This window comes from Mustela lutreola, chromosome 17 (assembly GCF_030435805.1).
Source record: "Mustela lutreola isolate mMusLut2 chromosome 17, mMusLut2.pri, whole genome shotgun sequence".
In the NCBI taxonomy this organism is placed as follows: Eukaryota; Metazoa; Chordata; class Mammalia; order Carnivora; family Mustelidae; genus Mustela; species Mustela lutreola.
This window is the reverse complement of record NC_081306.1, coordinates 38,124,846-38,148,821: the sequence shown is the minus strand read 5'-3', so window position 1 is coordinate 38,148,821 and position 23,976 is coordinate 38,124,846. Positions and strand designations below refer to the sequence as shown.

General features: G+C 44.0%; 2 protein-coding genes across 3 annotated transcripts in view; one reads left to right on the top strand and one right to left on the bottom strand.

Annotated features, from left to right (window-relative positions):
- Positions 1-23,010, top strand: part of RBAK (RB associated KRAB zinc finger) — a 65,537-nt gene extending 42,527 nt beyond the window's left edge. The window contains exons 1-5 of one of the 2 annotated variants that reach the window (XM_059155641.1): positions 2,288-2,427; positions 3,295-3,353; positions 12,385-12,511; positions 12,804-12,899; positions 17,446-23,010. In XM_059155641.1, the coding sequence (XP_059011624.1) occupies positions 3,315-3,353; positions 12,385-12,511; positions 12,804-12,899; positions 17,446-19,364 (2,181 nt within the window). In that variant the 5' untranslated portion in view covers positions 2,288-2,427; positions 3,295-3,314 and the 3' untranslated portion in view covers positions 19,365-23,010. Of the gene's footprint in view, positions 1-2,287; positions 2,428-3,294; positions 3,354-12,384; positions 12,512-12,803; positions 12,900-17,445 lie in introns of those variants that run through there. The other variant, XM_059155642.1, reaches the window with a different exon arrangement.
- LOC131819394 (uncharacterized) lies at positions 646-3,258 on the bottom strand. The gene is made up of 3 exons (XM_059154453.1): positions 3,244-3,258; positions 1,836-2,490; positions 646-875 (listed from the first exon to the last, which is right to left on the bottom strand). Exons 1-3 carry the CDS (start codon positions 3,256-3,258, stop codon positions 841-843), a joined length of 705 nt encoding a protein of 234 aa, XP_059010436.1. The 3' UTR covers positions 646-840.
- Positions 23,011-23,976: the final 966 nt, after the last annotated feature.

The window sequence follows — 23,976 nt, the reverse complement described above, 5'->3', positions numbered from 1 at the left end:
GGACCCAATAGACGGGGCAGGCGGGGGGCTCTGCCTGTCTTCCCCAAGGTGCTCAGCATAGCTTCCTTCCTTTACCTGACGAAAATGGAAAAGAACACAGAAGAAATGTGCCTGGAGGTCTTCCAGTCTCAGGCCCAAGGGAAGTGTGGTCACCTCTCATGAATTCCAGCATTCTGTTGGTGAGAAGTCTGTTGGTGGGAATTCGGGCACAGACCACACTTACTAGCAGCAAGAGCTGGGCAGGACTTTCGGGCTACACAGCCACAGCCATGGCGGACAGAGAAGCTTCCGGAGAAGCACGCCTTTTGTGCAGGATTCGTTTGATGCAACAGCTCAGTGAGAGAAATCAGGAATGGGTTATGTGCCCATCATTAGCATAAATCAGTACTATTACCTTTGGAAAGAGTGTTACCTGGAGAAAACTTCCTCTGTTGATTTTGTATGTATCTAAATCTCCTAGAAGCTAAACCATTTTCTTGCTAGCATTGTAACAGGGGATGGTTGTTCTTAAGGGCCTGGGAGCCATCTCTTTGAAATGTAAGCCTCAAGGAAGCTAGTGTCTCTCTGTCACCAGGAGAGTTAAGGGTGGGCCCTAGACACCTAACTCTGAGCTTTAATGACCTGTTTGTCAGAAATGGGTAAGTAGTTTTCTTTTTCCTTTGGACAGAGACAACTGACACGGATGGGCACCAAGATGACAAAGTACATTTAGGATGAACAATGAAAAACTTATACCAAATGCCGCTGGCAAGTCCTGTGACCCTGAAACAGGTGTATTGTTTTGCTGGAGAACTTCTATGTAATGGATTGTATCTGCCGAGCTGATTGAAAAGGCGAGGTTCATTTTTCTCCTTGCTGTCTTGTTAGTAGTTCGCCTGTGACATGCAACACAGTCTGGTTTAATGGTTATTTAACAATAGAACAGGGGAGTCTGGGTGGCTCAGTCAGTGGGGGGACTCTTGTTTTCAGCTCAGGTCCAGATCTTAGGGTTGTGGGATCGAGTCCTGCATGGGGCTCCACACTCTGCACAGAGCCGGCTGAGGATTCACTCTCTAGCTCTCCCTCTGCCCCTCCCCCTGCTCTGTCTCTTTCTCTCTAAAATAAATCTTAAAAAAAAAAAATAGTGTGGTTGTCCTTATTTCTATAGTTGCAGAGAGGATTTCTTGGATGGCAGGAGATTTTACTTTTAATCCTCACCACCCGCTACTGGTTAAGAAGCAATTGGCTAAGAAAAGGATTACATCACCTCACCAAAAAATACTGATAAAGCATCGTCCTTATGGTCCCATTTTTGAAAAATGACATTTTCAGCTAACATACACATAATTCTCTTTGATGCCCAAGATCTCAGGTATCTGGGTTTGTTTGGTTGGTTTGTGCGTGATTTCTGATTGTTCTACAGTTTTCATGCATTCGTTGTATAATCTGGACAAGCTAAGTTTTCTATTTTCTTCCCCTTTCTTGGAGAAACCATGTGCCCATGAATGATAATATCTAATGTCATGACTGGATATTAATTGTAGACCAGTGTTTAGTGAAACTTGTAATATTTCAGTGATGTGCATACTATACACCCTTTCCTTGTCCTCTCCTGCTCGTGGGGAATCTCAGTGCCAACCCAATAGATCTCAGGGCAAGCAAAGGACCAGAGATCCAGGACGTAAACACAGCCCACTACTCGAGGTGACCCCTTTCCTTGATCCCTAACAGGAGCAAAGGCAAGTGGGAAATCCGGACCCTGGTCCCAGAGTCAAGTCTCAGCATAGCGCCTCTAAACCACCAGATAGGGTGGAGACTTTCGAGACGTCCCCTAACATGTGGGCGCTTGGACTCACGGGAAACAGAGGTCGGGTATTTGACGGGCTCCCAAGTGGGCTCTAACAGCCGCACTGCCGCCGCCGTCCTGCGCATGTGCACCTCGGCCTGTGTGCGTATTCGCGCACGCGTAGTACCGTCGCGTTGCTCTCGCTTCCTGCCCGTGCCCAGGTCACCGCTCGCAGTGGTTCCCAGGCTTTGGCCTCGGCGGGCAAGGGTCCCGGGGCCTACGGGGCTGCACGCTGTCCGGTCGCGCCGGCATCCAGCGGGCACGGGGCTGTGCGGGCGCGGCTCCGCGCAGGCCGGGCGGAGGCTCGAGCGGGGACTCTCGAGCTCGAGCCCCGGAGCCCGCGGGCTGGGCCGGAGGGGTCGGGCCGTGGCGGCGGCGACGGAGCAGGGCGGCTCGGCCCGGGCTCGGCCGGTCTGCGCCCGCGGGACGGGGAGGCCCTTAGAGACCGATTCGGGCCCCGGGAAGGTCGTCGACCTGAAGAGAGTTTGCCCGTGGGCCCAGAGCCGGCTCCGCGGGAACGGCGGCCCCGGGAGGTGGAGGAGGAGCAGCCCCCGCCCCGGAGTCCTCGGGAGCCTCGGGGCAGCTCGGCGTGTCCCGACGTGGTAGGTCGTGCGCTTGCGGGTCTTGCGGGGGGCGGGGCGGCGAGAGAGCGCGAGCGGCTGGACCTGGAGGGTTGGGCACTCCCCCGGGACTGGAGACTCGTGGGACTCAACGTTTCCCGGGAGCGCAGGGGGTTCCCGCCTTCCCCCTGCCCCCCCCCCCGACCCCTTGCTCCCCTGGTTTCCTGTCCAGTTTCCAGACGCGTCTGTAAGCGCGCAGGAGCATGTGCTGACCCCGCTGGGTTGTGCCTGGGGCATGTCCCAGTGTAGGGCTGGACCAGCGTGCGTGGAGGAGTTGACAGGAGACGGCCTGAGATGGGAGGGGGCTTGTTCTGGGTGATGGCGTCGGGAGGTAGGCATGCTCGCAGGACTCAGCTCCTGGGCCCGGGTTCTGTTCTCTCCGTTACGGGTTTTTTTTTTTTTTTTTTTTGGAAAAGATTCTTAAGTGCAGCGATAACGAAGTTAAGTGATCTTCTTTAAAAACAAAAGTATGCCTTGATGCACGTTGATCACACTTCAGAGAGCTGGTGTTTTCTGTTCCTGTGGATACCGTGATTTTAAGCACTTTGAATAGTCAAAGAATGCGTGAACAGTGTAAGAGGGTTTTCTTTTCAACATTAATTTAATGAAGGCAACCTCTTTGAAAAATTAATGGGTGTTTATATTAACCAATGAGAGAAACCTGCTAATCACTTCCTGATATGTGGGAGTGACAACAGCTCTACTCTGATGTTTCTCCTTTTCTCACATTTTTAGACCCTTCTGAGTGTTCACACGATAGGAGCTTTCTTTGGTGGTTCTCACACAGGATGTTCCCACCTCGGCAAGCTGCATTACCCGTGATTTCTATTATTTCTTCTGCTTCCCTAGGTCAGCCGTTAACAGTCTGTATGCTTTTCCAAGAGCAGCAGAGAATGAACGAATCCCAGGTGAGTTTTCCTGTCTTTGTATATGTTCTCTTGCTTAGCTTTGTAATGCATTTCAGAAGGGTTATATGGATTCAGATTTTATTTCTTTGACAGAGAGAGAGAGAGATCACAAGTAGGCAGAGAGGCAGGCAGAGAGAGAGGAGGAAGTAGGCTTCCTGCTGAGCAGAGAGCCCGATGTGGTGCTCAATCCTAGGACTCAGAGACCGTGACCGGAGCCGAAGGTAGAGGCTTAACCCACTGAGCCACCGAGGTGCCTCTGGATTCAGATTTTAAAATGGGAATGTGGAAATAAGAGACATTATCATGTAAAGTACAATTATTAGGGGGTCATATCAGCACCCAGAGTCTTTTTCTGAGTTCATGTGTGCAGATAGTAGGTTACCTCAGGGCTGTGGGGGTAGAGCAAACACATGACTGATGTTCCTGACAGTCTCAGAAAAGGAGAGTGCCGCCTGTTACATGATTTGAATTGACTGTTTCGTTACTTGTGGGTTTTCAAGATTTCCTGGGATTTGAGAAAATGTCTTTGTGGGAGTTGATGTAGTTATGGGTAGCTTTTCTAATAACAACCATTAAGTATTGCAACATATGGCTCATGCATGTAGCTTATCTAAACCGAGGGCCTGCTGGGTGAGCAAACTTCGGTGATCCAAGAAGACCTGTTGTCATTGTTCCTGTTTGATGCAGGGATAAAAGCTAAGGCTGAGGGAATGGCCTGCCCATCCTTAAGATGCTTCTGTTACTGTTCGTTTGGGTTGTGCAGTAAATAATAAAGCAAAGTATTCTTCTTCTTTTTTTTTTTTTTAAGATTTTACTAATTTATTTGACAGAGATCACAAGTGGGGGAGTGAAAAGCAGGCTCCCCACCGAGCAGAGAGCCAGATATGGGGCTTGATCCCAGGATCCTGGGATCATGACCTGAGCCAAAGGCAGAGGCTTTAACCCACTGAGCCACCCAGGCGTCCCAGCAAAGTATTCGTTAGCAAATATATTCTTAATCTCATTCCCGTTTCAATTCTCAGCAACCCGGTTTCGTCCTCACCCCTCTCCCGAATGTTTCGGTGAAGATTAGCGGTGACGTAATTACAGTGAGATCCATCGGACATCTACTGTTGGCTTTGTTTCTTTCTCCTGCTTTTGTCTTCCTTTCGATTGTGTATTTTTTATGATCCCATTTTACGTCTTGTGTGCGGTTGTTAGCTCTAACACAGTTGTTATTTGTGATTGCTTTGCAATTTATAGTATGAAACTTTTAATTCATCACAGTTTATCTTCAGGTAAGGTACCATTTATTGCTTAGAATGTAGGGAGTTTGTGACTTCCATTGCTCCCCCTGGGTCATCACACTGTTGTGTCATTTTACTCTTACAAGTAGAATCAAGCCCATAGGACTAGTGATTTTTAAGCAAATACTTATTTTTTAAGGAATAAGAAAATAGCATAGCTACCATTTCTGGTACTCTTCATTTCTTTATGTAGATACAGATTTTTATCTGCTCTTACTTTCCTTCTGCCTGAAGGACTTCCTTCAACACCTCTAATCGTTCTTTGTTTTCTTTTTCAAATTTTTATTTAAATTTTAATGAGTGAGCTTACAGTGCAATATTAGTTTCAAGAGTAGAGGTCAGTGAATCATCACTTACATAGGACACCTGGTGCTCATCAAAACATCTTCTTAATGCCCATCCCCCATCTAGCCCAACCCCAACCACATCCCTCCATCACCCCTCATCGTGTTCTCTTATGGTTTGATTCCCCTCTCCTCTTTTGTTCCTTCCCATATGTTCATCTGTCTTGTTTCTTAAATCCCATATTTATGAATCATGTGAGTGAAATCGTATGAAATTTGTCGTTTTCTGACTGATTTACTTCGCTTAACATAATACCCTCTAGTTCTATCGAGGTCATTGCAAATGGTAAGATATCATTCTTTTTGATGGCTGAGTAATAATCCATTGTATATATACACCACATCGTCTTCATTCCTCAGTGGGGGGACATTTGGGCTCTCGCTGTAGTTTGGCTCTTGTGGATCATGCTGCTCTAAACATCGGGGTTCCATAAACATCGAAGGTTCTCCTTCGAGTCTGTATTTTTGTATCCTTTGGGTAAATTCCTAACCTAGAGCGTCATTGCTGGATTGTAGGGTATTTGTATTTTCAACTTTCTTGGGAACTACCATATTGTTTTCCAGAGGGGCTGCACCAGCTTGCATTACCCCCAGCAGTGCACGAGGTTCGCCTTTCTCCGCATCCTCGCCAACCCCTGTTGCTTCTTGTGTCGTTGAGTTTAGCCATTGAGACAGTTGTGTGGTGGGATCTCGTTTTGATTTGTGTTTTGATTTGTGTTTCCCTCATGATGAGTGATGTTGTGCATCTTTGCATGTAAGGCACATGCATTTGGCCCTAGGTATATGTCTATGGGAAAGTGTCTGTTCGTGTCCTCTGCCCATTTCTTGACTGGATTATTTGGTTTTGGGATGTTGAGTTTGATAAGTTCTTTCTGAATTTTGGGACACTTTAAGCTGCTGCTGAGTCTTTCAGCTCTTATATGTCAGAAAAGTCCTTTATTTTTGCCTTGGCTTTAATTTGAGGGGAGCGGGGCACCTGGGCAGCCCAGTGGGTTAAAGCCTCTGCCTTCGGCTCAGGTCATGATCCCAGGGTCCTGGGATCGAGCCCCACATTGGGCTCTCTGCTCAGCGGGGAGCCTGCTTCCCTTCCTCTCTCTCTGCCTGCCTCCCTACCTACTTGTGATCTCTGTCGGTCAAATAAATAGATAAAATCTTTAAAAAAAAAAAAATCTTACAGTTTCAGGGGAGCTTTGCTGGGTTTTCTCCTGTACCTCAGATGTGTTCCCCTACTGTCTTCCCACTTCCATTGTTCCCAAGAGAAATGTGATGTCATCCTCTCCATTCCTACGTTTGTCCTGCGGTTTTTGGTTTTTCTTCTAGATGCTTTTGAACTTTTCTCTTTATCCCTGGTTTTGAGCAGTTTGGTTATGCTGTGTGTTGGTATTGCTTTCCTCCGGTCTCTGTGCTTGTGGGTCATTGAACTTCTTGGATCTGTGTGTTTATGATTTTCATCAACTTTGGGAAATTTTTGACCGTATTCCTTCAAATATTCCCCCCACCTCCCTCCATCTGTCCTCAGCGACTCCTTTTCCGTGTGTGTTACGCAGCTTGAAGTCGTCTCACAACTCACTGATATTCTTTGTTCTCTTCCAATTCCTTTTTCTCTGTGTGTTTCATTGTATAAAAGCTCCTGTGGCTGTTCTTCTTGTTCACTGATCTTTTTTTTGGTGCTGTGTTTATCTAGTCGGGTGTTAACTTTCTCAGACATTGTAGTATTTATCTGTAGAAGTTCAGTTTGAGTCTTTTTTTTTTTTTTTTTTTTTTTTAGATTTTATTTATTATTTATTTGACAGAGAGAGATTACAAGTAAGCAGAGAGGCAGGCAGACAGAGAGAGGAGGAAGCAGGCTCCCTGCTGAGCAGAGAGCCCGATGCGGGACTCGATCCCAGGACCCTGAGATCATGACCTGAGCCGAAGGCAGCGGCTTACCCCACTGAGCCACCCAGGCGCCCCAGTTTGAGTCTTTTTAAATGTCTTCCCTGTTCCTACTCAGATGTTTTGAACATAAGGAATACGGTAATAAACTATTTTAATGATCAGTGCCACTTGTAACATCTGGGTCAGTTCTAGGCCCATTTCAGTAGATGTGTCATTTTCTGTGGTGGCTTGTCCTTCCCTGCATTTTTCCCCCAGTTTGTCAACCCTCCTCACCTCTTCTCGGTTCTCCCTCCCTGCTCCAGGGCTGGGAACTCTCAGGGCAGTAACTAGAGGCCTCTCCTTGTTGATATCCTATCTCTGATTCCTGTTCTTCATTGCTGCCCTTTATTGCTTCAAGATCCGTGTCTTAAAAGCCACTGCTTTGAGGGCACCTGGGTGGCTCAGTGGTTAAAGCCTCTTCCTTCGGTCAGGTCATGATCTCAGGGTCCTGGGATTGAGCCCCACATCAGGCTCCCTGCTCAGCAGGGAGCCTGCTTCCCCCTCTCTCTCTGCCTGCCTCTCTGCATACTTGTGATCTTTGTCAAACAAATAAATAAAATCTTTAAAAAAAAAAAAAAAAAAGAAAGCCACTGCTTTGTATATTCTGTTTTTTGGTGTCCTTTCAGGCGGCAGGGTAAATCTGATTCTTGTCTGTCTTTGTTGAAAGCAGTCCTAATGCCTCCCTGTATTTTGAATCATAGTTAGAAACTTTTCCCTACATTTGGGTTATAGGAAAATTCACCCATTTTTTTTTTCTGTGTGTTTTAATATTTTATATTTATTCACTGATCCAGTTGGACTTTTTTCTTTCATGGTGTGGAGTATGGATGCAGTTTCATCCATGCCCAAATGACTATAGTTCCTCTAACACTGTTCATTAAAAATCAGTGGATTGTTATAATGTATTATAATATCACAGGTCCTCATGATGTGTCATGTAATCATACAAGTCTACTTCTAGACTTTGTGCTCTGTTCCACTGACCTATCTCCATCCGTATGCTGACACCGAACCCTTTTAATCATAAAGGTTGTGTTTTAAATCTGGTAGGGATTAGGCCCCCTATACAGCTTTTTTTTTTTTTTTTTGAGATTTTCCTAGTTCTTGATTTTTTCTGCCCTCATATGAACTTTAGTGCCAGCTCACATAGTTCAAGGAATAAAGCTTTTGGTATTTTTGTTGGGATCACATATCTGTTAAGTAAGTGAAGGCAGAGTGATTTATATCTTAGTGTTGACCCATCCAGGAACAAAGAACATCATTCCTTTTTTTTCACGTGTGCTTCTGTGCCTTTCAGGAGTGTTTTAAAGCTTTCCTAGTATAGATTTTGTACATTTCTTGTTCACGCTTTTATCTTTTCTGTTACTCCATGAACTGTGTATATGCTTGAATTATATCTTCTTAGTCTGTTAATGTAACAAGGGCTGTTGGGTTTGTTTGAGTTTTTTAAAAATAATTTTCTTTTTCTTTCTTTCTTCCTTTCTTTTTTGTAAGTTTATTTAAGTCTGCACCCAACGTGGCGCTCAAACTGACAACCCTGGGATCAAGAGTTGCACATTCTTGGGGTGCCTAGGTGGCTCAATGGGTTAAAGCCTCTGCCTTCAGCTCAGGTCATGATCCCAGGATCCTGGGATGGAGCCCCGCATCGGGCTCTCTGCTCAGCAGGGAGCCTCCTTCCCTTCGTCTCTCGCTGCCTGCCTCTCTCCCTACTTGTGAGCTCTGTCAGATGGATAAATAAAATCTTTAAAAAAAATAAAATAAAGAATTGCACATTCTTCCAGCTGAGCCAGCCAGGCTCCCCCGGGCCTATTGCTTTGTATGTCCTGATTTTATGTAACACTGTTCTTTCATTGAGTTGGTTTTGTTGTTGATTCTCTTGAGTTTTGGGGTATAGCATATCCGTTGCAAATAGAAATAGTTTTACTCTCTCTGTTGATTAATATACCTAGTTGTTTTCTCCAGCTGGAGGCAGTGAACATTTTGCCTCGTTACTGACCTTACTGGGATTGTCTCTTACGTTTGTCCATTAAGTAAAACCCTGACTTGAGAACTGAGAAGACTGCGTAAACATGCCCGTGCCTGTGCAGCTGTGTCTGTATAACTTGTGTGTGCTTGCCTGTGATTCAGATTGTACATGTATCACACATACTCTGTGTATTAGGGTATGAGAGTGTGTGAGTATACACACATTCATGCTAGTGAAGTATCCACTCCTAGTTTCTTGAGGGTTTTTTATATCAGGTATGTATTTTGAACATTGTCAGAGGCTTTTTCAGCACCTTAGTGGCGATCAAAGTGTTTTCTTAGCCATATTAGAGTAGCCTATTACATGAATGGATTTCCGAAGATTGAACAAGTCAGTATTCTTGGCATAAGCACCACTTAGAGATCATATATTATTTTTTTCATTCTGGTGTTGGATTCTGTTTGCTAACATCTCATTTTGGAATTTGGTGTTGATACGAGTGGTATCCAGCTGTCGTACTGATCATGTGGTCAATCTTCTGACCCCTCCCATCCTTGCCTTGTGGACTCACTGAACACAAAACTTGTGACTCTCCATGGCACTTCATCAGTTCACTTGGCCCGGATCGACTACAGTGTCCTGCTCTGGATTCTCTGTTGGCTCAACTCCTTCAGTCTCGGGCAATCTCGACTGTGGCACCTACGTCATGGGTAGAAAACCCTGTGTTGATACATGTTTTGTAAACAGGGCGTAGGGACGCGTCTGCTGAGCACTTTTCTTCTGAAACAGGAGTCGTGTGTCAGCAGTCTGGAGCACCACTGCTTGCAGTAGTGGCATCGGAAACACCCCCTTCAGGAGGCTCCAGCATCCCCATGGCCCTCTGGGGTGGCCCTCTCGCTTGCTTCCGGCAGAGGATATCTTGAACATTTTGAGGAAAGTGTCTCCTGTGATAATCAGTTGTCCTGCTTTCTTGCAAGATTCTGATATCTGGAGGCTGAAATGATAGCTTGGTTTGGCGTACAGTTCTGGGTTTGCAATTCTTTTTCTTTCACAAGCCGTGGACAGTTGTCCAAGGGTTTTTCTCAGGTGAGAAGTAGAATGGCAGGTTCCAGGGTCAGTGGTGTTTTTCCCCCCACCTGTAACTTTTTAGGCAATTTTTTTCCTCCATTTTTTTGGTGTGGGGCATTTTATTGGGAAATTTCTAGATCTGTATTCCCTCCCCCAGTATTCTTGTTTGCAAATTGAATGGCCCCTTGTGACATGAAGGCTTGTGTGATTCTTCAGCTCACGTATCATTTTTTGTTCTGCCTTTGATTCTTTGTGTTCTTCCTTCTTGTTTTCTCTTTCTGAAAGTGGAATCTGTCCGATATGGCTTTTGTATCTCAAGCTTTATTTCATCATTTCAATTTCTTGTTATTGGAGACAATTCCTAAGTTAGATATTCTGTGTCCCATTTATTACGTAAGTCTCTTACTTGGGGGTTTTTAAAAAAATTCAACAATTTGATCTTTAATTTCTAAGTAATCTCTGCTGGCTATTTTTTGGAGAATGTTCTCATTTTTTGGAAACTGTGTCCTGCTAAATTTATTGAAAAATACAAATCAATAGAAGTTGTTTCCTTTATGAAATTCGTTCTGTCATAGTTTAGCTGCTCACCTTGATACCTATCTTTAATTCACACCGTTTTCTGCAATTAGCTGATGATTCTTGATTTTTTTAAAAATTTCAGTTTTTGAGAGAGGAATTCCTCATAGCTCGTGTGAATATACTTAACTAATAATCCCATTTCACTCTTTTCTTTACGGGGGGGATGACTGCAGAGCTCTAGAAGTTACTGGACTAGGGAAATGCAGGTAGACACTACTTCAATTTTTTTCTTCCTTTTTTTTTAATTGTGATAAGTTACATGTAATATGAAATTTACCATTTTACCTTTAAAACATACAGCTCACGGGCATGAAGTACGTTCATGTGCTTGTGCAACCACCACCAACCATCCGTCTCGAGAACACTTCTCATCTTGTAAAACTGAAGCTCCGCCCCCATTACAGAGTAATGCCTCAACTCCCCCTGCCCCTACAAGTGTTGTCCTCTCTGTCGCTCTGATTGTGACTATTCTCAGCACCTAAGTGGACTCATCCAGTGTTTGTCTTTTTGTCACTGGTTTGTTTCGCTGAGCATCGTGTCTTCAGAGTCCATCCATGTTGGAACAGATGCCAGAATCTTCTTTTTAAGTCCAAATATTGCTTGCATTGTATGTGTGGCCTGCATTCTGCTTGTCTCTTTATCTGTCAATGGACACTTGGGTCACTTTTGCATTTTTGCTATTGGGAACGATGCAGCGTGGGTGCATAAATTCCTCTCTAAGACCCTACTTCTGGTTCTTTTAAGCGTGTCTCCAAAAGTGGACTTGCTGGATCATATGGGAAATTAATGCCAGATTTATTTTTAATTTTTGAGGAGCTCTCCTGGCTGTAGTGGCTCCCACAGTTTGCATTCCAGCGACAGTGCACGAGGGTTCCGATTTCTCCAACACGTGTTATCTGTAGGCATTTTGGTAGTAGCCATGCTAAGGGACGGGAGGTGGTAACTCACTGTGGCTTTGATTTGATTTCCCTAATGGCTGGTGACGTTGATCATCTTCCCACATGCTCCTTGGACACGTGTGTGTCGTCTTTGAGAAATGTCTGTTCCAGTCCTTGGCCCATTTTGAATCATGTTGGTTTCTGTTGTTGGGTGGGTTTGAAGAGTTCTCTCTGTATTCTAGAATGAGGCTTTACCAGAAACATGATTGGCAGATATTTTCCCCATCCTGTAGGTTGCCTTTTTCTTCCGTGGAAGTGTCTTTTTCACACCTCTGCATCCTCTTTCCTCCTTAATCCTGTGGCCTACCGGCTGCATCTGTGAACCCTAACCAGGCGACATAAGATTCAGAGTCTGTTCAACTGCTCTCTGTTCGGGCGCTCTGACCTCTTGCGCGTCCGTCAGTGCCAGTTACTGCTGCGAGAGTGAGGTGTTTGTAGATGTGGTGTTTGGCCCAAAACTCGGAGGAGGTAGAACCCCTAGTCATGCAGGTCACTGCAGGTAAAAGTCCAAGGTGAAAGAGATGAACGGGAAGGCAGAAACCAGCAACTGAGTGCCATGGGCGCCCCCAAGCCGCGGTGGGGTGGGAGGCCAAGAGACAGAGTGCGTGTGTATTTCCATGGTATTGCCCTCCCGGGCCGGAAGCTTTCTGAGAGCAGGAGTGGTGTCTTACTCATCTCACATACCCCAGAATTCGGTTCCATTGCAACACAGGACCTCAGTTGGTTTTCTGGTTTCAGGATTTGGCTATTTTAGGGAGCACGTGAAAGAACCCAAAGGCTGTGTGTTTCCCTTCAGGTTTGATTTCATTCCATAGCCTGTAACACCCGGTCAGGTTTTCAGTGTTCCCGATTCACTTTTCTCTGTGAGCTCAGTAAGCTCCCGAGCCCGCACACCTCCTCCACCTGACCAGCTCTGATCCGGTGCCATTGCAGGGGCCAGTGTCATTCAGGGACGTGGCCGTGGACTTCACCCAGGAGGAGTGGCAGCAGCTGGAGCCCGATGAGAAGACCACGTACCGGGATGTGATGCTGGAGAACTACAGCCATCTCGTCTCTGTGGGTGAGGAGAGCTTGCTTGTGGGTCGCTGCCCCGCGGGTGGGGGTTGGGGTGGAGGGACTGCCCATGTCGTGATTTTTCCTCAAGTTTGAAGAAACAAGTGGTAGGACCATCTCACTCCCCTCGTGCACCAGGCTGGGTATTCATATGTCGGCCTCTCCATCAAAACGTTCGGATTTTGCGAAGGTGCAAAACCAGCCACGTTTTAGCCTGCAGCCTCTGAGGCAGCACCTTGGACTCAGAGATCTGAGAGGGGAGCAGCCGGTCCAAGTCTGCCTCCGTGTCTCCTTCACAGGCTACGACAGCACCAAGCCCAAAGTGATACTCAAGTTGGAACAGGGAGAGGAGCCGTGGGTAGCCGAAGGTGAAGTGCCGTGTCAGAGTCAGCCAGGTAGGTTAGAACATGGTTGTCCCGCTTCAGGAAGGACTGAGGGCAGCCCCAAGCCACTGGTGCCCCGGTCACACCTCCAGGCCGCAGACAGCATGCTCCTTCCAGGGCCACGTGCACACTGCTTTTCGGATTTGACATTTGGTTTACACTTGGCGGGCGTTCTCCACAATGGCCAGTGCTGAGGCTCCGGTCACTTCCTCTTCCTGTGTCCCCAGGAGCTCACCGCGCCCATAGCACAGAATTCCTTTCTTTTTATAATTTTTTTTTTTTTTAATTTATTTGACAGAAAGCATTAGTAGGCAGAGAGACAGGCCGGGGGTTGGGGAGCAGGCTCCCCACCGAAGCAGAGAGCCCAATGTGGGACCCGATCCTAGGACCCTGGGATCTCGACCTGAGCCAAAGGCAGGAACTTAACCCACTGAGCCACCCAGGCGCCCACAGAATTCCTTTCTTGGCAGGCATTCAGAAGTATTGGAGAAAAATGAACTTGAGACTTTCTCATTCATTCTTTCCGTCTTCTGTTTTCTTTCCTTCCTTGCCATGAAGTGCTTCGGGCTGGTCTCCTGCCTGTTTTACCCATTCCTTTGTGCACACAGACACCAAAATCTGCCCCCTCCCTGAGCGGGTGAGGCCGGGCTGTCACCTCGAGTCAGTGCATCTGTGCTCCTCTGTGCTCTGCTTGACAGCGATGGGTACAGGCCCGAAGTTGGTTGTCACATGATACTGTGCTTCAGAGCCCAAATATAACTCCCGACAGCTCGGGGTACAGAGCAATAAGAGCTTTGTTGCTTTGCTGGGCAAAGGAGGCCGCCGCGGGCTGTGGCCTTCCCAAATGGCAAGGAAGGGGGTTTCTAGGATCTGGCCAGTTCAGCAGGAATTGTGGGGATGCTGCCAGCCTTGTTAGTTGTTTTCAGGGTGGTGCCAGATTCCTGAGACCACAGGCTAAGGGGCAGTGAGGAAGGTTTGTGGAAGAGAGGGAAAAAGTTACTTTAAAATCAAGGTTTGCAGGGCATCTGAGTGGCTCAGTTGGTTAAGCGTCTTCCTTCGACTCAGGTCATGATCCCAGGGCTCCCTGCTCCGCGGGAAGTCTGCTTCTCCCTCTGACCGTTCCCCTGCTTATGCGGTCATGTTCTTTCTCTCGCAAAAATAAGTAAAGTTTTATTTTAAAAGTTCTTATTTTATTTGTTCTCATGAAAAATCTGCGCAACCACCACTGATAGTCACTGCGGAATCTCTGCTCCTGTTGTCCGGTCTCCGGCTCACTGTCGCCAGCACCAGCACTGGCTTTTGGCATCCCCCTGACTTTCTTCATTCTGCTCTGGCTCTCACTGCACTGTTTCCTGGAGGTCTTTTCCTTCTCATACAGGCCACCTCTTGCGAGCATGTGTTTAGGTTCATTTTGTTTTTCCCTGCATTATCCAAGGAGTCCTAAATCATGCCACACCACTTGTGTTGCTGCCACCAAAATTGGTTCTGAATCCAGATATGAAGGTGACATCTGGTGTGGTCGTGTGGGTTGCGGCTACTTGTTCCCGAACTACTGGGGCCTTCCCAGGCTGAAGAACATCCGTGATCATTTGTTTCCGCTAACCTAGTTGCTTGCTCGTGAACCTCCTGGTCAGGATAATTACCACGTCGTTCATGATGACGGCCCGGCTTCGAGCAGCCCGGGAGGAAAAGAGCCTGTTTTCCATTCTTTTGTTTTCTTTGTGTCCCTTAAAAAGGTATATCTTATCTCAACTTTCAGGCCTTTTTCTTTGTGTATATGCTCCTCTTCCAAGTTGATATTGAATGCCTATAATCCGTGAACTCTTACCTGACAGAGGCCGGTACCAGAGGGTCCCCAGTCCCTTTTTCCTCAGAAGGGCTGACAGTCGGCTGCAGACTTCTCCAAACCACCCTGCACATCCTCCCCACTTCTGTTGTTTAATACATCGGACTGGTCTTCTCTCCCCTGCTTCCTGTTTCTTATCTCCTGTGAAATGCTTTAAAATTTTCCTGCATAATCTTCGTTTCTTCTGACATCAGCCTAAAAGATACTTTCTCATACCTGGATGACAGTGAAACCTATTTGGAAATTGCAAAGTCTGTTCAGTGGAGACATCCAGCTGATTTAACACGAGGCTGACAGATGAGCCCATAACTATTCTGTTTCTTCTGAAATAGATGTTACAATCTCTTTTCCTCGGGTCCCGTTCAGTACGGTGTGATGGCGCCTATCAAAATTCATGTCCCGTTTCCCCAGACTAACCCGTTAACCCAGAATTGTCAAATTCCATTTGGTCTGGATCTCCAGACTATCCTAGCTCTTCTTTGTGTGTGCTTTTCTTACCCAAATTACATGTTTTCCTTCCTTCCTCTTAAAATTGTAGTTATAAAAAAATAATAATATATGTCTGAAACTAATAGAACATGGTATATTGACTGTATTTGAATCTTAGAAATAAGTAAACATTTTTTTAAAAACCTACCCCAAAAGAAACACCAAGGCTCAAGAAAACACAAACACGTAACAGAATTTACCATTTTAACATTTTTAGGCACACAGTTCATTGATATTAACTAGATTCACATTCTTGTGCAACAGAACTTCTAGAGCTTTATCCTGAAAAGTTCACCTCTTATTTATGCTCTCATAATTACTGGCTCACCACACTTGTTTCTCCCTTCTCTTGATACACATTCCACAGTTACTATGAAAGTTAGATATGATTATATATTTTGTCCTTCAGCCTCTTTTTCTGCGTGAATTGTAATTCTCCAAAGGGGAAGGATCTTTTCATTCTGTTTTGGTATGTAATGTGTAGAAGGCATTCTGTAGATTTTTCATGGACTTGAGGACCTAGGGAAGAAAGATCTTTATTATCTATATCCATTGAGACATAATTTATCCTCAACTATAAATTTGATAAAACAGGGTGGAACCTGAAAGCCCCCCATTTGATCAGATTAGGAACTACTTTAGTTTCTAACGACAGAGAGATTCCAGGAAAGCTAGGAAATGTTTCCACACTCTCCGCAGGCACACGGTTTAGTTAGGAAAGGAGAACATAGCTGCATGGACTAGTTTGGATTTCGCTTTCACACAGAGCACTTACATGTTATTTACAACTTTATGTTAAAGCTATTTTAAGAATTAAAGGAAGAAGAGCTTTATTTATTTATTTTTTAAAGATCTTATTTATTTATTTGACAGAGAAATCACAAGTAGGCAGAGAGAAGGGTAAGCAGGCTCCCTGCTGAGCATAGAGCCCCATGCGGGGCTCAATCCCCGGACCCCCGAAATTTGTAAGAAGCATAGAAATAAATAAGTTAATACTGCAGGGGCAGTTTTTGAAATCTGACATTTAAGGTTTTCTACTAAAACTAAATGAAACCTGCACATATGGGAATTCTTGCTTGTTTTCAGGACTCCATCAGTGTTATGTCAGGGACGTGACTGGTTTTGTCAAATTTAAGTCAGCAGATTGAAAGAAAACCGATGAACCGTTGTTTCATATCATACACTGTTCTGAGCGATCAGCATGCACTAAGTTGGTCCTTTCCCAGTGATCTGGGCACATTGTAGCTATGCGAAGCTGCATCACAGTTCAGTAACTTGCTCAAGACCTGGCCAGCAGTGTGTTAGAAGTGGATTTGAATCAAGGTAGCCTCATCTCTAGGCTTTCAGCCGCCACGCTCTGTTGTACACCCAAATGCAGCTAGGGTTCAGTGACTGTCAGAACACTTCCAAGAGCCAATGTTCGTGGCTCAGTCTCTTGCTATCTGGTCCCATCTTACATTTCTTTTGGCTGTTGAGGTGCCTCGAGCTCTCCCTCCAGATGAGTGTGAACTAGGGCTGGGGAGTTGGAGCCCTGGTGGTAAAGAGGTCTCTGAAGATGAGGAGATCGGAATTTTTAGAATGTTTATTTGGTTTACGTGCAGAATAGAAGGGCAAAGATTTTGGAAGTGTCTGGGCTAGTGAGGATGTCATTATGGTAATCTTTGTGTGCAGCAGTGTCTTACAATTTAATATAAATTGCAATCTCTTACTCCCAGTTAAATCCGTACTTGGATGTTTTCTTTAAAAGTTCATGCAGTGATTGCTCTTGTTCTCCCACCAGACCACTGTGCTCACGAGTCCTCCTTAATCTATTGCTTTTTCAGTCATAGTGCCCTCTGCTCATCATTTCTTGGGTTTTTTTCACCTTTTCTACCAAAGTTTTGAACATATTTGGGAGATAACAAAGGTACTTGTGTTTAGTGTGAATTTACTCTCCCTTCTTTCTCTAATACTGGGTCCTGTCCCACACTCATCCCTTCCCTGTGCCTACCCCGCCCCACTCCTGTGTGTTGTGTGTGTGTGTGTGTGTGTGTGTGTCTTGTCTGTCTGTCTTATATGACACATCAAGGGGAAATGAAGACTATATGCTTGTGATTATTTTTATTTGTGGAGATTGGCTGTAAAGCCAGAGTCAGTTCCTCAGTAGGGCTCCTGAGCACCACTCCCATTTGATACCCGGTGTGTTCAGATTCACAAAGTTTGTTTAATTTTATTCCTTTTTAGAAGAAGTCTGGAAGGCGGATGACCCGATAGAGAGAATCCCAGGAAGTGAAGACGAACATTCAAGGCAAGCTATTTCTATCAACAGCAAAACCCCGGTTGAAGAGAGAGAGAATGCATTTGATAAAACATGTAATGTGGAAACAAGCCTTGTTCCTTCAAACGTAACATCTCATACATGTGTCTCCTGTGGAAAGAATTTAGAATCTACTTCAGAATTAATTATTAGTGATGGAAGCTATGCGAGAAAGAAACCAGATGAGTGTAGTGAATGTGGGAAGATGTACCACGGAGGGAAACCCTATGAATGTAATCAAAATGGGGAAGGCTATTCTCAAAATGAAGAGAGTATTCTTCAGAAAATTAGTATTTTGGAGAAACCCTTTGAATATAATGAATGCATGGAAGCCTTAGACAATGATGCTGTTTTCCTTGCTCATAAGAGAGCTTATATGGGGGAAAAGCCCTATGATTGGAATGACTCTGGGTCAGACTTCATCCAGATGTCAAATTTTAGTGTTTACCAGAGATCACAGATGGAATTGAAGCCTTTTGAATGCAGTGAATGTGGGAAATCCTTCTGTAAAAAGTCAAAGTTAATAATCCATCAGAGGGCCCACACAGGAGAAAAACCTTACGAATGTAATGTATGTGGGAAATCCTTCAGCCAAAAGGGGACCTTAACCGTCCATCGGAGATCACATTTAGAGGAGAAGCCCTATAAATGTAACGAATGTGGGAAAACCTTCTGTCAGAAGTTACATCTCACCCAACACCTGAGAACTCATTCAGGTGAGAAGCCCTATGAATGTAATGAGTGTGGGAAAACCTTCTGCCAGAAGACCCATCTCACCCTACACCAGAGGAATCATTCAGGAGAGAGACCCTATCCGTGTAACGAATGTGGAAAATCCTTTTCACGCAAGTCTGCCCTCAGTGACCACCAGAGAACACATACGGGAGAGAAACTTTACAAATGTAACGAATGTGGGAAATCCTACTACCGAAAATCTACCCTCATTACACATCAGAGGACCCACACGGGAGAGAAACCCTATCAATGCAGTGAGTGTGGGAAGTTCTTCTCTCGGGTGTCGTACCTCACTATACATTATAGAAGTCACTTAGAAGAGAAACCCTATGAATGTAACGAGTGCGGGAAAACCTTCAATTTAAATTCAGCCTTCATTAGACATCGGAAAGTACACACAGACGAGAAACCCCATGAATGTAGTGAATGCGGAAAACTCTCTCAGTTCTCCTGTGTCACTGACCACCCTACGGCTCCTTTAGGAGATAAACCCTATGAATGTCATGAATGTGGGAAAATCTTCCTTGACAGTTCGGCCTTCAGTGGGCACCAGTCACTTCCGAAAGGGGAGAAGTCCTATGAATGTAACATCTGTGGAAAATTGTTCTCTGAATTATCGTACTACACTATCCATTACAGGAGTCATTCTGAAGAGAAGCCCTATGGATGCAGTGAATGTGGGAAAACCTTCTCCCATAACTCATCCCTCTTTAGACATCAAAGAGTGCACACAGGAGAGAAGCCCTATGAGTGTTACGAGTGTGGGAAGTTCTTCTCTCAGAAATCCTATCTCACCATCCACCACCGGATCCATTCGGGAGAGAAGCCCTATGAATGTAGTAAATGTGGGAAAGTCTTCTCTCGGATGTCAAACCTCACTGTTCACTATAGAAGCCATTCAGGAGAGAAGCCCTACGAATGTAATGAATGTGGAAAAGTCTTTTCTCAGAAGTCCTACCTCACTGTACACTATAGGACTCATTCAGGAGAGAAGCCCTACGAATGTAACGAGTGTGGGAAAAAATTCCACCACAGGTCAGCCTTCAATAGCCATCAGAGGATTCATAGGAGAGGGAATGTGAATGTACTGGATGTGGAGAATCTCCTGTGAAGTCCAAACCCTCTGAGTAGACCAAAATGTAATAGGGAGTCAGATGTCACTGTCTGAGACTTCATGTTTCTGAATGGGGAAGCCATTTAGGAATTAAATTTATCTCCACCTGATTTCTCACAGAGAAGGATCCCTAGGAATGAAAGAAGCAGCAAAGCCTTCAGCAAAATACTGCAACCCGTTGGGCACGAGATAATTTATACAGAAGTGAAACTTGGTGCATATTTAATATTTATTTTGGAATTCAAATTGTATTTACATATCAGGGAATCATACCAAGGCGAGATCTGTTAGAGGGATGAATGTGGGAAAACTATTGTCTTGGAAATTGTTATACTAAAAGCCATAATTCTGACATAAATTCCAATAGGAAAGCTATCAGAAGCTATCAGCTCTGAATAAACCATTGTATCAAATGAAGTTTTGGAATCACCAGGAGTTTATAATGAGGACGGTAACATTAAACATATATATGGCAGTTCTATCATGTTTTTAAAATGCAGTCCAATAGTAATTCTCTGCAAATTGGGATTTGAATTATTTGGGAAAACGCAGTATTTTGAGTATTAAGGTGGCAAAATGTACTAACACAGGATATGTGCTGTTGGTGAGACATTTGCTAGGTACTAGGTAGTTAAATACTTTTCTCTTTGTTGGGAGGCTTTGATAAATGGATTTTTAGCAAATGCCCCATCAATAAAGGCTAAGCGGTGGCTTTTGTAGCATTTTCAACTACATTTGAGCAAAAAGGATTTTAAGACACTCTTTTCATAAACTACACATAGATGATTTGGAGTTAAGTCTGTGTCAGTAAAAGAGGGCATCCACACAGTTTATCTGTAGAATATACACAGTTCTCGTGCCACTCTGCTTGTCTAATTGTTAGAGTGCGCAGTGTGCAGATACTATATAATTCAGATACATCATCTCTTCTTTTATTTGACACGAATACTATTGTGTTCTGTGCACTGCCCCTCATTCCCAGTATTTTGGAACAAATACAGGTTTCTAGCAGAGTTTTAGTTGATTAACTCGGTGTCCTTTACCCCCTAATTCCTTGCTGGAAGAGTTTGTTCACCGTTTCTTCACAAGACACAGAGTGGATCCGGATTCGTCTAAATCATGATAATTCCATTCCGATTGTGAGTAACCTCTTTATAGTGGTCGCAGGACCCAGTTCACTGGGCCAAGGAATGCAAGGATCATTTAATAATCAAAAATTAATCACTGGACTGCTTCACAGAAACAAGTAATCTAGAATGCAGAAGTCATTTGGTACAGTCAGCATCCGTTAATGTTCTCCATAAGTTATAGATTTGAAGGGAACTTCCCTACTTGGACGAAAAGTATCTAAAACTATAACTACCAGCATACCTAATACCGAGATACTGAAAGTTTTCTCCAGGATGGGAAAAAAAAAAAAAAAAGGCTATCCACTGTCAGTAATTGTATTCAGTATTCTGCAGAAGGACGTAGCCAGGAGAATAAGGGAAGAATAATAATTAAAGAGCATAAGGATTAGAAGGAAGTAAAACTTTTATTTGCAATTGACATGATTTTGTACTTTGAAAGTTCTGAGGAATGCACAGATAATTGAAATGAATGACTAGGTTTTGCAAGCTCCCTGCATATTAAGCTCATTATGCAAAAATAGTTTTTTAATATACCAGCAGTGAACATAAAAAATGAAAAACTTAAAAAGCAATACCACTTACAATAGCATCAAAATTCCTCAAGTGCCTCGAGGGAACATTACTTAACTCCATATTTTCAAGAACTGTTTCTAGGAAAAAAAAATCACAAAACTTGAGAGGGCCATATCTAGTTCATGGATTCCAGGACAGTTTTTTAAAAATCTCAGTTTTTCCCCAAATTAATTCATATATTCAATGCAATCTTAAAAGTCCGACTAAGTTCTTTAATTGAAATTAAACAAACTCAAAAATTCAAATGAAAATTCAGAAGACCAATAATAGTCAAGGCTATCTTCTGAAATAGAGTGAAAGAACTTATATTACCAGGTATCAAGGAAGAGCTGTCCTAAAGCCAGAGAAATTATTATAATTGGTGCAGAGATAAACAAATTGACCATTGGGACAGAAGAAAGATTCCAGAAACACCCATATATAATATAGTCACTTGGTTTTTGCTGAAGTTGATAATGCAGTGGGGAGAGGATATTCTTTCTAGTAAATGCTTTGCCAGTTAAATTTTAAAATTTAATAGAAAATAGAAAAGTGGGTTGCAATGGATTACAGATCTCAGTATGAAATGTAAAATGATAAAGCTTTAAGAAGAGAACTTAGCAGACTGTATGTAACCTTATAATGAGAAAATTTTTCATAAGACCCCCAAAACACTAAACTATAAAAGCCAGTTAATTTGGAGTTATTAACTTTCTGAAACTTAGGTTTACTAAAAGGACCACCATTAAGAAAGCAAATAGGCAAGAAAGGGGGGAGAAAATACTCGCAACCTATGTATATCACAGCAGAATTGAGTGTAGAGGAGGAGGTGGTGATGGATTTTGGAAGGTGCCGCTTGTTAAAGACTTGGGGCTCTGTGGGCTAGACAGTCTCTGTGAACATGTCTGTTTCAATAAAACTTTATTCATAAACACAGGCAACAGTCTGGATTTGGCCCAAAGGCCACACTTTCCAGCCCTGGATCTAAAATTGAAAAAGAATACAAATCAACAAGAAAAAAATAGAAAAATGGGCAAGAGATTGGGACATCCACTTAACAAAAGAGAATATCCAGATGGCCAGTAAACATGAAAAGGTATGTCATTTTTATTAGTAATCCGGGAAATGCAAAATTAGAACACCAGCCCCCCACTGAGATGGTTAAAATGAAAGCATGAAAAAGAATCAAGCTCCGGCAAGGTGGTAAGCAACAGGAAGCCTACCCTGCTTGAGGTGTTGTCAACTAGTATGACCATTTTGGAAAGCTGGCACTTTGAACATGCGTATACCCTTTTAACCCGAACCTGGCAGATAGGCGCGCTTATGTCAACCAAAGACATACTAAAATAATTCATTGCATCAAACTGCACAAACCAGAATTCTCTGAAGGTAGGCATGCAGTAGAATGAATAAACCTGGTGGCATATTTCACTGCAGGAGACTTCTGAGCGTTGAGAACGAGTGAACCGTAAGTATTTGCAGTAGTAGCTTGGTTTCACAGAGCTGAATGACAGAAACCACACACAGGCACACACACTGAATGACCATTTGTAAAGCATAAGAACAGAAAAACTTTATGCAGTTAGGAATCAGGATAGCGGCTAGCCTTGGGCAAGACTGAAAAACGGTATTTATCTGGTGCTAGTAATACTGTTTCTAAACCTGGGTTCTGAATATCTGAGTGTTCTCTGCACTTAAGATATGTGTCTTTCTCTGCATGTATATTGTTTTAAAATCCTGCATCATTCTGTGCAGGAAGTATTCTTTAGAGTAGTTTTAATGGCAACTACAGAGATTTCCTACACTGTGACCTTAAAGCTTAATATAAAGTATATTTTAAGTAAAATATTTGAAAAGGTGACAGGGCCATTACGTATTTTGTCATCCTACCCTTTTGCATATATAAATGGGTCTGAACCACCTCTTCCAATAAAGAACTAACGTGTGTAAACATTTCATAATTTTTCTCAAATAATTTTTCACATTCTGAATTTGGGATGCGTCTTCTGCATTACCGTCCTAGAGATGACCTTGCTGGGAGGTAAATCCATGTATCGGTGACTTTGATTTGGCAGGAAATTGTACTCCGATGCTTTCCACTTAGTTGTTACCCGCACAGATATGTGTGAAAACTCTGACATGAAAAGTAAGAGCGCTTGGCTGGTTGGGGAGGGAAGAGGGTTGGCTGAGCTCAGCAGCCCAGCAAGGAGCATGTTTCAGCATGGGATGCAGTGGACGGTGTGCATTTGGCTTTATTTCCCCTGCCTCATACTAGGCGATGCTTGAAGTGTATACTGGCTAAAAGAGCAGTGATCCAGGAGCTGGGGCTTGGCGATGTGCTCTCCCAACCGCCAGCTGCCTGTTCCACTCCCTCAATCCACTGGACTTAACCAAGAGGCATGGGGTCAAGCATGGCCATGGCCTCCCTTTCATCCCAGACAGAGCCTGCCTCTTTCATTATGGGATTGCCCCCTCCATCCCCATATCTACTACTGCTCAACTTGGGGTCGGTTAACTTTCCAGATTTTTTTTCTCAAGTCTCTTAACTATGCCAAAGACATGGATATGAGACCACTTATATTTAAGGGCAGAACCTCACCCCATGCTCCTTACTCCATCCCAAATGCCCAGTTCTCTGGTCCATCCAGCTAAGCCCTTTAAAGAGGGAAAATGTGTGCCCCATTTTAATAAGAATGTTACAGTATTCCCCAAATTAAATTATACAAAAGCCACAAAGATGAGCACCATGGTAATCATGACAAAAAAGTTTCCCTTTCATATTTAAGAAATCAGATTGCTGTAGTGCCTGTTAGACTGGGGAACTAGTTGAATTGTTGACTTGCGAGCAGAGTATAAGAGAATAAGGCCCCAAGATCCTCCAGGGAAAGCAGGATGGTGGTCTCAGTGGAGGAACATGTAGCCTCTGG